Below are 16,307 nucleotides of genomic sequence, written 5' to 3'. Positions count from 1 at the left end.
AGTGCAGGGGTACAACCACTTCCCTAGTCCCACTGGCCACACTGTTCCCAATACAAGCCAGGACATAATTCACTTTGTTGGCCACCTAGTCACACTGATGACTCATAATCAGCCAGCTGTTAGTCAACACCCCCATATCCTTTTCCTCTGGGCAGCTTTGCAGCCACTCTTCCCCAAGCCTGTAGCATTGCATTGTAAACCAAGTGCAGAACCCAACTCTCCAGTTAGCCAAGACTGCTGAAAAATGATGGAAAGTATCTTGGTGAGCACTTCTGCCAGATCCCTCAATACCTTTGGGTAGATCCCACCTGACCCCGTAGATTTGTGTATGTAGACTTGTGTTGTAGTAGGTTGCTGACCTACCCCTTAGGTTATGGGGGCTTCACTCTGCTCCCTCTTTCTGTCAGAGAGGAGTTACTGGGTACCTGCACAAAAACCAGTCTTACTGAACAGGCCAAAATCTGTCCTTTGGAAATCCAAGGTACCAGTTCTGCTAAATTCCCTTCTCACTTCACTGAAATCTGAGAATGCTTGCTATGACTGAGATGGCCTCCAGCTGTCACATCACCCACAAGTTCTTCACTGCTCACAGTGAAGATCAGCATGGCTGAGTTGAGACCTGTTGGTCAAACTAAAGGACAAGAAGGAAATGCAAAGGCAGTGGAAGCACGGACTGGTGTCCTGGGAAGAGTATAGGGACACTGCCTGGTTGTGTAGGGATGAGATCAGGAAGACCAAGGCACAGATGGAGCTGAGCCTGACAAGCAGTGCAAAAGTAATAAGGAGCTTCTACCGGTATGTCAACCAGAAAACAAAGGTCAAAGAAAATGGTCCCAGCCTTATGGCTAAGGCTGGCAGACTGGTAATGACAGATGTGGAGAATGCTGAGATGCTCAAGAACTTTTTCATCTCAGTGTTGGCCAGCTATCACTCCTCCCACACCTCTGAAGTGGATAGACCACAAGACAGGGACCTGGGGAGCAAAGTCCCACCCTCTGTAAGGTTTATGACCATCTGAAGAACCTGAGCATACATAAGTCTAAGGGACCTGAGGAGATGCATCCCAGAATCCTGAGAGAATTAGCTGACATAGTCGCCAAGCCATTTGACAAGGTATTTGAAAATCCTGGCAGTGAAGGGAAGTGCCTTGTGACTGGAAAAATGGAAAAATTGCACCCATTTTTTAAAAGGGCAGAAAGGAGGACACTGGGAACTAACAACCTGTCAGCCTCACCTCTGTGCCTGGCAAGATCATGGAACAGATCCTCCTAGAAGCTATGCTAAGGCATGTGACAGACAGAGAGGTGATTCAAGACAACCAACACGGCTTCACCAGGGGCAAGTCCTGCCTGAACAACCTGGTTGCCTTCTGTGATGGAGTGACTATATCAGTGGACAAGGAAGGAGATATGGATGTCATTTATCTGGAGTTCTGTAAGGCCTTTGACACAGTTCCCCCACAACATTCTTCTCTCTAAATTGGGGTAACATGGATTTGATGGGTGGACTGCTCAGTGGATAAGGAATTGATTGGATGGTCACATTCAGAGGGTACTGGTCAATAGCTCAATGTCCAGATGGAGACTGGTGACAGGTGGTTTCCCTCAGGAAGCTGTACTGGGACCAGTACTGTTTGATATCTTCAATAATGCAATAGGCAGTGGGACTGAGTGCACCATCAGCAAGTGTGCAGATGACACCAAGCTGAGAGGTGCAGTTTAAATGCCTGAGGGATGGGATGCCATCCAGAGGGATCTTGACAAGCTCAAGAAGTGGGCCCATGTGAACTTCATGAGGTTCAACAAGTCCAAGTGCAAGGTCCTCCATATGAGTTATGGAAATCTCCACTATCAATACAGGCTGGGAGATGAAGGGGTTGCAAGCAGCCCTGAGGAGAACTTCAGAATACTGGTAGATGCCCCCTTCCTAGAAGTGTTCAAGGCCAGGTTGGACAGGGCTTTGAGTCACCTGGTCTAGTGGAAGGTGTTCCTGCCCATGCAGGGGGTTGGATCTAGATGATCTTAAAGGTCCCTTCCAACCTGAACCATTATTCGATTCTGTGATGAAAAGCTGGACATGAGCTGGCAAAATTCTCTCACAGCCCAGAAAGTCAATTATATCCTGGGCTGTATCACAAGAAAGGTGGCCAGCAGGTCAAAGGAGGTGATTCTTCCCCTCTAGGTTGCTCTGGTGAGACCCTACCTCTGGTCCTATGTCCAGATCTGGAGTCCTCAGCACAAGAAAGATATGGACCTGTTGAAACAAGCCCAGAGGAGGGCCACAAGAAGGATCAGAGGGCTGGAGCACCTCTCCTATGAAGACAGGCTTCTATGAAGAGAGTTTGTGTTCAGCCTAGAGAACAGAAGGCTCCAGGGAGAACTTATTGCAGACTTAAGAGGCCTATAAGAAAGATGACAAACTTTTCGGTACAGCCTGTAGCAGTAGGACAAGGGGTAGTGGTTTTAATTTGGAAGAGGGTAGATTTAGACTAGATAATCTGAGGAAATGTTTTACAATGAAGGTGATGAAACACTGGTACAAGCTGCCCAGAGAGGTGGTAGATGCCCCAGTCCCTGGGAGTATTCAAGGCCAAGTTGAACGGGGTTCTGAGCAACCTGATCTAGTTGAAGATGTACCTACTCACTTCAGGGGGGTTAGGCTAGATGACCTTTAAAAGCCCTTTCCAACCCAAACCATTCTATGATTGGATGAATCTGGCTTCTCACCCTTAAATGCTTTGCTAATGGCAAAATTTGGTTTAATGACTTTGGTCTAATGACCATTTTGAAAGGAAAACAACAGAGAATCTGTGTTTTGATCTCTATCACTTTTTAACAAATTGCAAATAACAAGGTGACAACTTAAAAATGCCATTGCACACAAACACTGTCTTTTCAATCTGGATGTTGTCCAAGATTGGAAGAGAAGAAGATAAGGTATTTCAGAACAGCATCCTGCTTTGTGCGTTTGATATTCTGTAAGGGATTTTTTCCTAATTATCTCCATTCCTTATATGCTTTTGCATTTCAAGTCCCTTTGGCTACTAAATCTGCAAATAAACAAAGGCTTCTATCTGAAAGCCAGAGGCTCCTGAATGTCTCACAGAAGTGTTTTTATTTCAGCTGTCACACTGTTCAGTTGCCAAAATCTGTTGTGACAAATCACAGCTCTGAAGGTAGATTAGCAGACATTCATCATCTCTGTTTGTAATAAAGAAAATGCAAATGTACCTCAGCTTACTGCTTGTTTCACAAAATCCTTCTGTCATCGGGTGCATCACTTAAATCTCCTTTTGGTTCCCCCCTCCAATAATTTCACAGAACAAACATGAAACAAACATTCTCTAATAGCAAATGACTGTGGTACCAAGCACACATCAAAATTTCTGCAAGAGACAAACAAAAATTTCTTTGCTCCTTAAAAATGTCCTCTAGGTCCATACAGTGTTTACAGAGTTTCCATATTGTTGTTTCTTCCTGCTTTCCCTTTCTGCTTTCCTTGCTCTGCATTCAGTAGCAAGTTTTAAGGAGTAGAGGCATGGCTACTGCCATACTGAGATGGTCCAGCATAAAAGCAAAAGAGCACCATTTTTCCTCTCACTCTACCTCCTCTGTCCCCCAATTCAGCTGTTGATTAGTGTCTCTTAGTCATTGTAATGGTTTTGTGACATAGGAAGAGCTTTTTTTAGGTACTGGTATCCTAAGAGGTCTGGCAGAATCACTCCACACTTATGTGAGGCCAGAAGAAAGAATTTGACCAGCTGAGATGTAGGTTTTCCATTCGCATATTTAAGGTGGGAAGTGGACAACACACTTTACTACACAGTTGCTGTGAAAAAAAGACCTACAACTCGGAATAGCAGCTGTTGTCTCTATGATGAAAATATATCCTTTATTTCTCCTTTAGACAGTCAGCAAGTTATTTTCACTATTGGATCAATAAGTACATACTGTCTGGACTGCTAAGTTTTTCTTAACCTGTTGATGTACTCACTGGAAATGTAAATCACATCAGATGAAAGAGAAATACTGAGTTTTTTTCAAAGTTAATTAACAATTTTTTTTTCTGCTTATTTGCATGTTCTAAATAAGCGTTTTAGTCTGTTGGCTCCAAAATTCCTTTTGCATGTCTAAAAGGTCTATTTGTTAGAAAAATTGACTTATTAAATTGGTCAGTAGACAATACTTGTTCTGTAGCCTTAGAGAACTCTTAGGACATAGCATAGGAGTCAAGCCACCTGGATCAGTTTTAAAAGATAAAGTAGCATCAGCATCCCATCCTCCATGATACAACTGGTTCATGATGACAGGTAGGAGATGCATTTTTTGCTGTATTTGGTGAGGATCTCTGTACATTTTATGACATTAAGATAAGGTATGTTCTTCCCTTTTGTAGCATCCGCCTATTTCCTAAACCATCACCCCACCAACAGTTGCATGACCTACCTGTGTTACTTCTTTCAGCCATTGGAAACTCTTCACAAGCCGTGCTTCATTAGAATTCCAGCCTAGGAAATTTAAGAGAGATTTTAAGATGATTGTATGTTGAGTCTTGAATTTCATAAGCCTAAAATGAGCCCTTTATATAGAATGCTTTCAAGCACTTTGCAATAGGAAAACAATTAAAGTGTTATATGTGATGTATTAAAAATTGTGTTATATAGCACAGATGGTTTCAGACTATATTTACTACCATAGTAACTGCATTTTAAAACAAAGAGAAGATTCTGTACCTCATGAAGAACATACAAAATGAAGAAAATTTTAAATTTAGAAGAACAGATTGCATAATAGAACAGGAAAATTGCCAAATATATATTTATTTACCACTCTCCATATTTTTCTTAATGAGCTGAAGCAATCGTAGAAAATTATTACCAAAAAATATTCTCTTTAGATAGGATGTTATTGTGTGAATCATACTGTCCCACATGCTGCCAGCAATCTATTAATTTAGGTGTTCTTGAAAGTGGGCACCTGTAACTCCCCATCAGCACTTTCCAGTTTAGGGAGAAAAGAGGAAAACGTTGTTTCTGGTTCTGCTGGTGTATTTTCAACACTAGACAATGAACTCTAATTAGATCCATGGGGACTATATTTGAGCAATATTATGGGAGTGCAATTCACAGCTGTGCTTGAGCCCTGGCGGGTAAGAAAACGTAGCTGTAATCCACTTATATTTTGGGAACTGGAGAGCCCTGAGCCCATAGAACCACTGAGGTAGCAGGGCTTCCCCATCACAGCAAAATGAGCTGTGATTACACCCTTGGCCATACCCCTTCCACCGTTTCTTACCCTTAGATTCCAGAAGAACCCCTGGGGACAATGTCTGCTGTTGTCTGTCACTAGTGAAGACTTTTAGTTTTTTCACCCAAGAGAACTTAGATGCAGCCCTTTTTAGTTGTATATGTCACAAGAATTCACAGAGGTATCAATCTTTGCAGAACTGACTGAGGGTAAGAGCTAGCAAGCACAACTATGGGAAACATTCATTGCAAACTAAGAGTTAACCAGTGATACTTCATGAAGAGCTGTCTAGAGGGAAGTGACAGAGCAGCAGACTCCTAAACAGTATAACAGCTCAATCCAGTATTTCATCTAGTATTCATCGCTATGCCTGAAGACATCTAAAAATAAACTGTATTGCTATGGCATTAAATGGTCTTAGGAGCAAAATACCATTTCTGGTTTTCTTCTTAATATTTCTTTTAATCTGTTTCAAGCTTCCTTCTTTTTGCTCCCATAAATATGCTGTCATGCTATGACAAAACTCAGTTAAGAATTCAAACCATTCAAGACACTGCTTTAAAGGATGTAATCTGGTAGAAGAGAATATCTCTTTAAGCTTCACAGGTATTTTCCTCAGTAGGAAAAAGAAAATCCATAAGGACTTGTCCTGTTGTGGAACACATGACAAGTTGTATTGGTAATGAAGAGGTAAAGACAGTAAAATATGATCCAGAAGGTGATATTCATAATTATACATAATACTTTACATAAAACTTTAACACCAAGTTGAACTTCTTTTGTCTAAAACTTCAGACAGTGTTTACTTTTACTATCTGAAAAATTAAGTATTATATGAATGCATAGGCTTTTCATTTTAAAAAATAAGTAATAAAACAGCATGGGCTTAGCAAATTACATAGAACAACTGCACAGAACATCTTTACAAAAATACGCATGAAATAAAATGTAGTAGTAGTGTTGGTGTTTAGTCACTGCTTGATTACGTAGAGCATGGGAGATAAGACTTAGAGAAATATGTGTTATTCTTTGGGGAAATAGCTAATATTTTCAGTTGGAAGCAATGTATTTTGACAATTGTAAGTAGACTGTCATGGTTTCAGGATTTCTGTAATGGTGAGAGTCAACAGTTTGTGCTCATTTCTGTTGAAGCAGCTGACACACTGACAATCCCCTGGAAACACTGAATGCAACAAATTGTATACAGAGTCTTCCAGGAAATATTTGACAAAAATTATACCCAAACTGGTGAAAGTTTCCTCAAGAGTTCCTCAATACATGGTGTAATTTGAGAAGAAAAACTCTTGACAGAAAAACGGCTTGTGGTTTGGGTTTTCAGTGACTGACTGCAGCTATGGGCTTGTTCAAATTTTTACCAGCTCTTACTTTCTCTTGTAATGCATGATCTCTATCACCTTTTAGGATCGGTGGAGCTGTGCCGACCGTCTTCTCCTATTTTTCGGAAGTGCTTGCTCGGGAGAAACGAGGAGAACACCTGAGCTGGCTCTGTATGTTTTGGATGATTGGTGGCATCTATGCTTCTGCAATGGCTTGGGCAATAATTCCCCATTATGGTAAGAAAAACATCTCCTTGAGATTTTTAGTTATTCTAGTATGAAAGTAAAGGTCTTGAAGTATGGTTTGAAAAGGGGACTTTATGTCTGTTCTCAAAATAGTGACACTGCTGTTAAGAAATATACTGATTCCTTTTGGTGAGGAGAATAGGTTGTACTATAAATAACAAACAATAGCTTAAAAGTTACAAAAACTACCCAGTACTTGTTTAGTCAGATTCTTTATACTACTGAAAAGCTGGACCATAAAAATATAATTTGCATTATTATTGAATCTGGAGAAAATATGTGATGTGGAGACTTGCACCACAGAAAACAAATTTTAAATTGCTGTATGTCAAATTTGTGCTTGCTGTGTTTCCTTGATTCAGTGATAAAATGTCAGAGAGTCTTGGGAAAGAAGAGTGAAGACTGTCATGTTTGCAGCACTAGTTGTGAATATAAAGCAGTGTTGAATGCTTCATTCTTGTAAATCTCTTTACTGGTCTACAAATAGAAGAATTGATCAGAATGCACTTAAATGCTATAGAGGTGCATGAAGGCAAATAAGACAGAAAGTTTTCAATGGCTGAAGTTATACACACATGCAATATAAGCAATGTTGTGAAAGAACTGCCTGTGTATGGAGGTATAGATTCAATTCTTAATCTCTGGGGCTTGCCTTTTAGAAGAGTTAAATGCTCACCTGTCTCCAGGGTTGCTGACACTGCTCAGGGGTTCCTAAAAATCAGCCTCTGCAAGCACTTCTCCCTGATGCTCCTCAAGGCAAGTAAAGCAGCATTGTGAGCTGGCTGGCATCCAAAGCAGCTTTCTCTAGCCAAGCAATGAGGTTTATCACTGTTGGATCATGGAAGAGAGGACAACTTCTTAAGGTTTGCCTGAAGTGATGGGAACATTTAACAAGTATTAATGTCCAGAAATAAATCATAATCATGCAGATTAATCAAATATCTAGTCTGTTGCATTAAAATTAATTTTAGTGCCCAGTATACGCAACTAGAATCTATGTCTTCAACCTTGGCTTTTGGCTTTGAAATAAAATCAAAGAGTGGAATTTTTTGCTGACAAGGTGCAATGTGGGTTGTTTTATTTTTTTAAGTCCAATTATTAAATTGCTCTGTATGCCAAGTACTTTTTGCTTTCCTCTGAATTTTTATTTTTTTATCTTTCAGTGGAAATGCAAACATTATGACAGACTGATTTACATAAGTTGTCTGATTTCATTGTAGATTTTAAAAATAACTCAACTGAGATGCTTTAAAAATGTTACATGGCAGTATATCTCAATGACTAATAATACACTTCCTTATTGCAAAGGAGCAGCACTAGAGTGAAAAATTTTCTCCTGTCTTTAGCAGTGGAAGAATGTCAGCAACAAAAAGCCATGCTGCACTGATTATTTTTTTCTGTATCTCTCTACAAAAATATTTATAACATCATTTAAAACAAAAGAATGCAAAGAGCAATTTTAAAAGAGAGCATTCTTAAGTGTTAGTCACTGTCCTTGTAGTATCTTTAGGAAACTTCAGGTTGGGTGAATGCTAGCACAGAGATCTGCCCCTTTTGTATCATCTGTGTTCATGAGGAGGCTCTTCTGGTGACATTTTCTCCTTTACCATTTTCTACATGTTTTCCATGGAATTATTTTTGCCAGAATCAAGCAAAGATATGGATTTTTCTCTAAATCACTTCCAATACTTCTTGCCATTTACATCTCCACTGAAAAGCAAGCAAAACATAATTGTAAACAAAGCAGCCCACACACTTCTAAGACTCGTGTTTATAGTGTAGGGATTTCTGAGGTCTCTGCTTCTCAGAGGAGGAGTAAACAGTTGATTTTTCTGAGCTGAACTCAGAAGTTACTCAGTGGCAGTGAATCAAGTTGTATCTGTTGAAAGCAATAAACTGTCATTAAGTATAGTGGAATTATTCTTAAATAAATAGAAAAACATCAGGCCAGCAAAGTAGGATAATGTTGTAGGTTTTTTCCCCCTCTTTTACAAATGAATCCCTTTCACTTGTACTGCCTCTTTAAAAACTCCTAGGTTCACAGCCCTTATGCATTATCTAGCCCAAGGCAGCTAGTGAAGGTATCTGTACAAGTTTACCAGCTGAACATTCAGCTCTCTTTCTGTCAGAAAACAAGGATTACATTCTCTATATGTAACAGTTTACCTCTCTTTCCATTCAAGTAGCACAGGGGTGTCTGAAACCTGTGTTTCTATGCTCTGAAACTCAAAATAGAGGGAAACTAACAGTTGACTTGGCATCAGCATGTTGTTAAGTTAGGAATCAGTGTGATGTAGTGCTGCAGTGACCACATACGGAAAGGTTACTATCATCTGGAAGACAGGCATCCCTGTCCCAGGGATTCTTGAATTCTATAGCTATTGGCTTTTGTTTAAGAATTGAGAATGCATGTAGACTTGTTCTGAGTCTCAAGAAGGGGAATTCAGGTCATAGAGAAGCTATTAGAAGAAACATCTGCAGACAAATGCTTCTAATTGCTGCCAATTAACAAATACCCAGATTAGATTGCTATAAAGACATTGCTTTACTCATTACTTAGACCTGGCTGGATAGGAAGGATAATTACCATTTTATAAATAATTTTGCAAGTGAAACTTGAAATTTGGCATCATGTTTCAAGGTAGATTAGTTCAAATACTATCAAATGACAAATAATCTTAAGAGTGAGAAATTTCAGTTTTAAATCCAGATATTTATATCCAAATATTACAATTTTTTTTACACCAAGCTTATGTACTAGTCTGAGGAAAGAAATAAAATAGAATTATCCAAACTGTTCTAGCTTGTAATAAATAAATAAATAAATAAAGTTATGGAATTATCAGTTCTGCTAAAAAAACATATTGCCTGCCATACAAGTGTTATTTTAAAAATCATTCTCAATTTTTATTTACCATGTATCCAAACTAAAAATCAGAGGAATATGGATAAAGATTTCTGTGTATTTAACCTGTCAGTTTTGGTATTCCATGTAGTTTTATTTTTTGCCTATATGCTGCATAAAAGCTTTTTCTGGTTCAATAAGCTACAGAAAAACATTTCAAAATTTGAAATGTTCCCTGAAGTATTTTGCTTAATGGCAAGCAAACATTAACCTTATTGATTTATAAATCTTATTCCTGAACAAGGAGAGCACACAGCCAAAAAGAAATTAGATTGCAGGGCATTGAACAGAATGGTGCAGGTGTCCAGGCTGCTACAGCATAAGCTGCAGTTGAAATCTGTTGCTTTCACCAGACTTTAACCGTACCCCCTCCCGCTGCTATTTACCAGGGGAGAAAGGAGACAACCATGTCAAATGGCTTTAGTGAACAAATCTCCACAGTATGATTTGAGACAAAGACATCGCTTAACTGTTTCTGGTGTAAGCAGATTTTTCCATTGTATCTGCAAGCAATGGGTATTTTATCCTGTGACTGAAAGAGAAAAAGTTATAAATGATATTTCTACTCCACTCACTGCATTTTTACTAAACTAAATATTTTTTTTTCTGACTATTTAATTTTTTTAAGATAACAACTTTTTTTCTAGAAACACAGAACTTAAAAATGCTGACACGGAAGTGTCCAATCAATGGGCCCACACTTGACTTCCAAAGAATTACATTTAAAAGCTTAATGGTACCTTCTTTTTTTAAAAGGTTTTATTGTGTCTCCTACTGGAAATTTTAAATTATATTTTCTGGATTGTAAATGAAGTTTGCTCCTACTTTTCTCTGAAGATCTTCACCTTTTACTTTTCTCCTGCCAATATCTCTAAATGAGTTTATATGACAGAAACTGGGATTTAGTTTAGATAGGAAACATCTTAAGTTTTAAATAGAGATGTAATAAAGTACTAGCATAAACTGCCAAATGCAGTTATAGAATCTCCATCTCTGGAGGCTTTTAAGGGGACATGAAACAACAGCCTGTCCTCAATAATTTAGAAGCTCACTAAATTCACCAGAGGGCCTACTGGAGACTCCTGGCCTGTTCTTTATTCTGCTTTCCATAAGTGAATAAGTATTTTTATAGTCACAGGAGCCCATAAATGGCTTCTATTTCTAACAAAGTGTAATTGTGATTAGCAATCCATTTTTCTGTTGAGTAAGAGGCTTGCAAAGTGGACTGGAAAACATTCCACAATTTGTAGCACAAAATTGTTGAGCTGAAGCGGGTCACTTCTTCTGAAGGAATTAACTTTACTGGCAATCAAAAGATTTTTTTAACCCCTTTTTGTCTGGTGGCTCAAGAGTAGTTTCTGTAGTATTTTCAGTTGTCATCTTTGCTTTTCTCTTGTGTTCTCCTGTTGGAAATAAAAAAGGTAAGCATATCTTCAAAACTGCAAAAATATGCCCTTCTGTATGAAACCAACATGAACTACACTGTAGTGGAATAGGCAAGGAGGTAAGCAGAGCTGCATGCAGCAGCAGATGGGGAGATGGAGACCTACTGGCCCACTGTGAAATGCAGACCATGTACAGCACCAGGCAGTGCTAATGGGGGAGTTAACCTCTCAGCCTGTGGCAGGCTAAACTGAGAATATGATGGACTAAGACTTCTCAGGTGCAATGAATCAGAAGAAACTTTTAATTCCCTTATTTTATCTTTTTTTTGTTGTTGTTGTTGGCCTGAAGGATTTCTCAGTGGCACATATCAGCAGCAATACTGGGATAAAAAAATCCTATGGCAGTGCGATGTACTATCAGTGGGGTTGTAGGGCATGGCAAGTATTTGATTAACAATAAAAGCAGAAGGATCTTAGGAGCCATCCATCTTCCAGCAATTCTGATGAGCAGAACTGGATCCTACCAAGTGGTGGGAGCTGTAAGTGTGGATGTACAGAGACTTCAATCCAGGCTGCTGGTCTCCTCCCATTACGAGGAGATAAAAGTTTATTGCATTAGCAAAGTGGAGTCAAAAGGTTGCACTCTTCTGTGATGAATGCTGTGAAACAGTTGTTCTCCAGTGCATAAATGTTACATGGTATATGTTTTACAGAGTATAAGGAAAAAATGGAGCTTTTCCTGTTTGTCATCATTTATTTATTTATTTATTTATTTTGTAGGAATTGAAAGGTTAATAAAAGGCTTTGTTAGTAAGACGAAAGACTACAAGGCAGATTTTTTTTGGTAGCAGCCAGTATAGGCTACACTTTTTTTTTTTTTTTTTTCCCACAGTAACCCATGAAATTTGATATCTCAACATCTAGGTCAGGATTGTACCTGGATGAGCGTAGAAAATTATGGAGTACTTTGAAAATTTGAGCTCTTAACATCATGATTGCTTGTCTATAGAAAACTACTATTAATTACTTTGTTGAGATTGCACAGATACTAACCAGTAAAGCATCTTCAGATACAATTTGTCGCCTCAAATCTATGAGCTTCTCAGTGTCAAAGTTGGTGGTGATGCTGTAAAGAAGTGGTTGTTAATTTTACAGATACAGCTGCATTTCAGATCGTTCTTAAAGTGCTTCTAAAGTCTGAAATATGTGTTAGGGGTGGCTCTGAGCCTCAGAATAACAGCTTTATTTCAGTTATGCCTATTTCATCAGCTGCTCCCAGAATTTCCTCAGCAGCAAGGTGCCCAGCAGCTTATAAATGTATTACAAATCATGTTTTCATCTTAGGGAAAGGATCACCAAGTTTGTTCCTCTGCTCTTCCTTTGCTGTCATCCCCAGAGGAGACTTTTACTATTTCTGATAAAGTGGATCCATCCGATCAAAAGATGAGGATGCATTTACATGATTTATAGTAAAAAGAGCCCCACTTGACTGATTTCATAACTGCAGTGACCATGCCCAAAAAAACAGGGAAAGAAACTGTTTTCAGTAGTCATATATTAAGAGATGATTTACTGCAGTTCCTTGTGTATCAGCACCTGATTAATGTGAGTTAAAAATAGAAAACCTGGTTATGCGATGGCTATTTAGTTTCCTTATTCAAGGTTGGAACTTGCAGAAATAGGATGCCATCAATGATTTAAACATGCGTGAGGTGCATCAGTGATGTCTTCTTTAATCTTGCAGAAGCCAAATAAAAGAAAAGCACGATTATCTGCAAAAGGAAAAGGAATAAACTTCTTACTGATGATAAGACAAACAGTAATGAACTGAAATTTCTGTCAAGGGGAGGTAGTATAGATCATGAAAAGGCTTTGTAATGGTGTGTTAGTTTAACATCTGAACATAACTGCTTGTAAGTAGAGAAATGGCTGTTATTGTGAGACTTTAAGAACACATTTTTGTAATACTGTAGAGGTCGTAATTGACACTGATTTGGAGAAAATGGATGCATTGGATTCTCCCTCAAGGTGCCATCCACCCCTATTCTCAGGGAACTATTAAATGGATACTGGGTGCTGGGGTATGCCAGAAAAGAGCAAATGAAGAAAAGAAAGACAAAATTGGGAGAGAACTTCAGAAGTTAGAGGGGAAAAAATTAAAATTGAAAGGAGCAACACTGGACATTCCCAACACATGTAGGAAAAGGACTGTATCAAACTATTCTAGCTGGCAGCTCCAAAAGGAAAGTAAAATGTTTCTCTGCTGGATAACCCTGTACAGGAGGAGGAGAAATGAAAAAAAAATCAATATTTATCTAATCTTGAAAATTCTGGACTCTCAGTTTAAAATAAAAACATTTTTTCTTATTTTTCTCAAACTTTTCCCTATTAGTCTGCCTTTTCATGGTGGTTCAGAATGAATCCAAGCTGTGGCAGAGGCTGTTTTGGACGAAACTGAGCCCAAGGCTCCATTTTCTATTACACAGTAGCTTCTGTTCTCTGCAGAATATCTCTGAATTTTATTTGTCATCCAGAACAAAGAGAGATGCCAAAGAAGATGACCTGGGGAAGAGAAATATGTGTCTTTTCTTAGTTGTAGAAAGATAACGCATGCAGAATTTTAAATCAATATTTTTACTTTAAACTTGAAGGAAACCTGTAATTGTGCATTCTCCATACAGTCATCTTTCTGATACATCTTCTGTCATCAGAATCCATGAATCTACGGGTACCTTACCCAATTAAAAAATGCTGTTTGAGATTTTAAAAACAAACTTGGAACTTTGTTGAGGTTATATCTGCATTTGCTATGAGACTGTGTCATGCTGAACAAATTGAATAGATCAGACATCAAGGCATCTACTACATAATGCAACATCTGTTGATCTGTTTTGCATTCCACTAAGAGGCAAAGTGATCCCCAATGTGTTGTGTTTCCCCCAGTACTTAGCCCACTTCCATTAGTCTAGTGCTCTGTGGGCTGAAGCTACATCTATACTTTTTAATTCAGAGTTAATTGAAGTGGATATGAGGCAGCCTTTACTGTTAACTTTAATTATCAACTCCTACTCAGGAATTATTCTTCATTTGAAATAATCCTGTGAATTATGCTGTGTATATGTGAATGCTTTAAAAAAAATCTTCACTTCTAAGAACAACAAGAATGACAGAACACAGCAGAATTTAGAACAGCTGCTTATAACTAGTAAAGCAAATCAAATTACTTTGTTTATCAGTTTGCTGTTTTCTGTGCCCTAATGCAGGCTTTTATATGGTCATTTAAATGTTTATATTTGCAAGTGTTAGAAGCTGAAGTAGCTTTTAGCACATCTACTTAATGACCGCTAAAGATGATAATTAGTGAGCTTCAAATAAAACCTTCTCCTAACTCCTTTAGGTTGACTGAGGAAAAAAATTGGGGTTTTCTTGTTTGTTTATGGGGTTTTTTGTATGTTTTAAATTGAGAGGTTCTGAGACTCAGTTTCCTACAGGTTTCTGTGAATGTCTCTGCCATCCTTTCTAGACCCTTTCTCTCCTTTCTTCCTCTATATCCTTTACAAGGTGCCATGGCAGTACTTCAATTTCTTCTTGCTTTTTCCAGATCTTTTTCTGCTGTGGTCTCTACAGGTGCTTTTTCTCATCCCCAGCACTGCTCAATAAGAAACACTTGTCTGCCCACACTCTCACTGTGCTGCTTGTTGTGTTACAGCCTTGCTCTTGTCTAGATGCCATCAGTGAGGAGGCAAAATGTTTTGGCATGGGCTGGATGGATGCCAGAGCTGATGGATGTCATGGCCACAGCACAGTCCAGCCACCAGCCTGGCTGTAGCATCTCTGGGGGACCACTGACTTTACCTCCTTTTTCCTCTCACCTCTGATGGGGTCTCTCCCCTCTGCCTGGGCACTGCATTTCACAGCACTGTAGGAAATGTGCTTGCCTTTGAGAATATTTCTTCCTGTCAGACTTGATTGAAGTTTGTTGATAGCTTTAAACAGTGCTGGTGTAAGAACTGACAGACAGGTGAACAGACTGTTGCCATAAACATTATTGTCTAATGCCAAAAACATAATTTTTGACAGAAACCATAGGAATAGCTGATCATTCTTATGCCAATAAAACAACAATGCCTCGGCCTTAGTTTTAATGGAAGCACGGTTTCACCCTGAGTATACATTTAGAAAAATTACATCCAAGTTAATGAAGCTGCAGTGTCAAGCATAATACTTGCTTTTCACTTCTGGAAACAAATAAGATGCTACTCTGTTGATATTTATCTTTGTTTGAATTTTTAATGTTAAAGAGACAAGAAGGCTTTTGGTTTGTGGCTGGTCTGTAACAAATGAAAAATTCAGGTCATTTGTACAGTCCAGTGAAAGAAGAGGCCACTGGATTTACTCTGTAATTATTCTCATACATAAAATATTCATTTTCTCTGGAACACAGTACAACAGTACAAATTTGTTGACTATATATATTGTTTGTCTGGCTTATAAATCTCTCTGCTCTGAAGGACTCATTGCTCTTTCAGTAACAGTTTCTGTTGACCAATAATACATTCTGTCTGTATGTTGGCTATACAACTGAATATCACTCTTCAATTTGCAGTCTAGGTTCCCTCAAAATAAAATTAACATAACCAATTGCAGAATGAAATTGGATTTCTTTTTCAGGAAGTTTGTTTATACTTTTTCTCTAAGAAAAATGCTAAATGTTACTTTTGAAAATCATGCTTACTTCAGTGAAGGTAATCCCATCAAGGCATATTCAATTATCCATGTATATCTGAGTATCTGAATACAGCATTTGACTGTATTTTTCCTGCTCATATTTATACAGGAGGGACTTGTACAAACACATGGGAAAAAACTCCTCATCTGCCTCCTTATAGTGTTTGTGTGCTTAGTATTCCCAACACATATGAATTTTTACACTTTCCCAAGATGTCAGCAGAAAACAGTATGAAATGAGTAAAGACAAACATTGCTAGGCCACTCTCCATCATCTTTGGTAAGTCGTGGGCAACAGGAGGTGCCTGAGGACTTGACGACAGCAAATGTCACTCTTCAAGAAGGGCAAGAATGAGGACCTGGGTAACTATAGACCGGTCAGCCTCACCTCCATCCCTGGAAAGGTGATGGAACAACTTGTTCTTGGCACTATCTCTGGGCATATCAAGGATGAGAGGGT

At 38.6% G+C, this 16,307-nt stretch overlaps 1 protein-coding gene across 1 annotated transcript in view; it reads left to right on the top strand.

Moving 5' to 3' along the window:
• Positions 1 to 16,307, top strand: part of SV2C (synaptic vesicle glycoprotein 2C) — an 80,626-nt gene that overhangs the window by 29,326 nt on the left and 34,993 nt on the right. Inside the window, exon 3 of the mRNA XM_010005544.1 lies at positions 6,669 to 6,820. Coding sequence (XP_010003846.1) covers positions 6,669 to 6,820 — 152 coding nt within the window. The remainder of the gene's footprint in view (positions 1 to 6,668; positions 6,821 to 16,307) is intronic.

This window comes from Chaetura pelagica, unplaced genomic scaffold, assembly GCF_000747805.2.
Source record: "Chaetura pelagica isolate M959 unplaced genomic scaffold, ChaPel_1.0 scaffold169, whole genome shotgun sequence".
In the NCBI taxonomy this organism is placed as follows: domain Eukaryota; kingdom Metazoa; phylum Chordata; class Aves; order Apodiformes; family Apodidae; genus Chaetura; species Chaetura pelagica.
The sequence above is the reverse complement of the archived record's forward strand: the minus strand, read 5'-3'. Positions and strand labels throughout refer to the sequence as shown.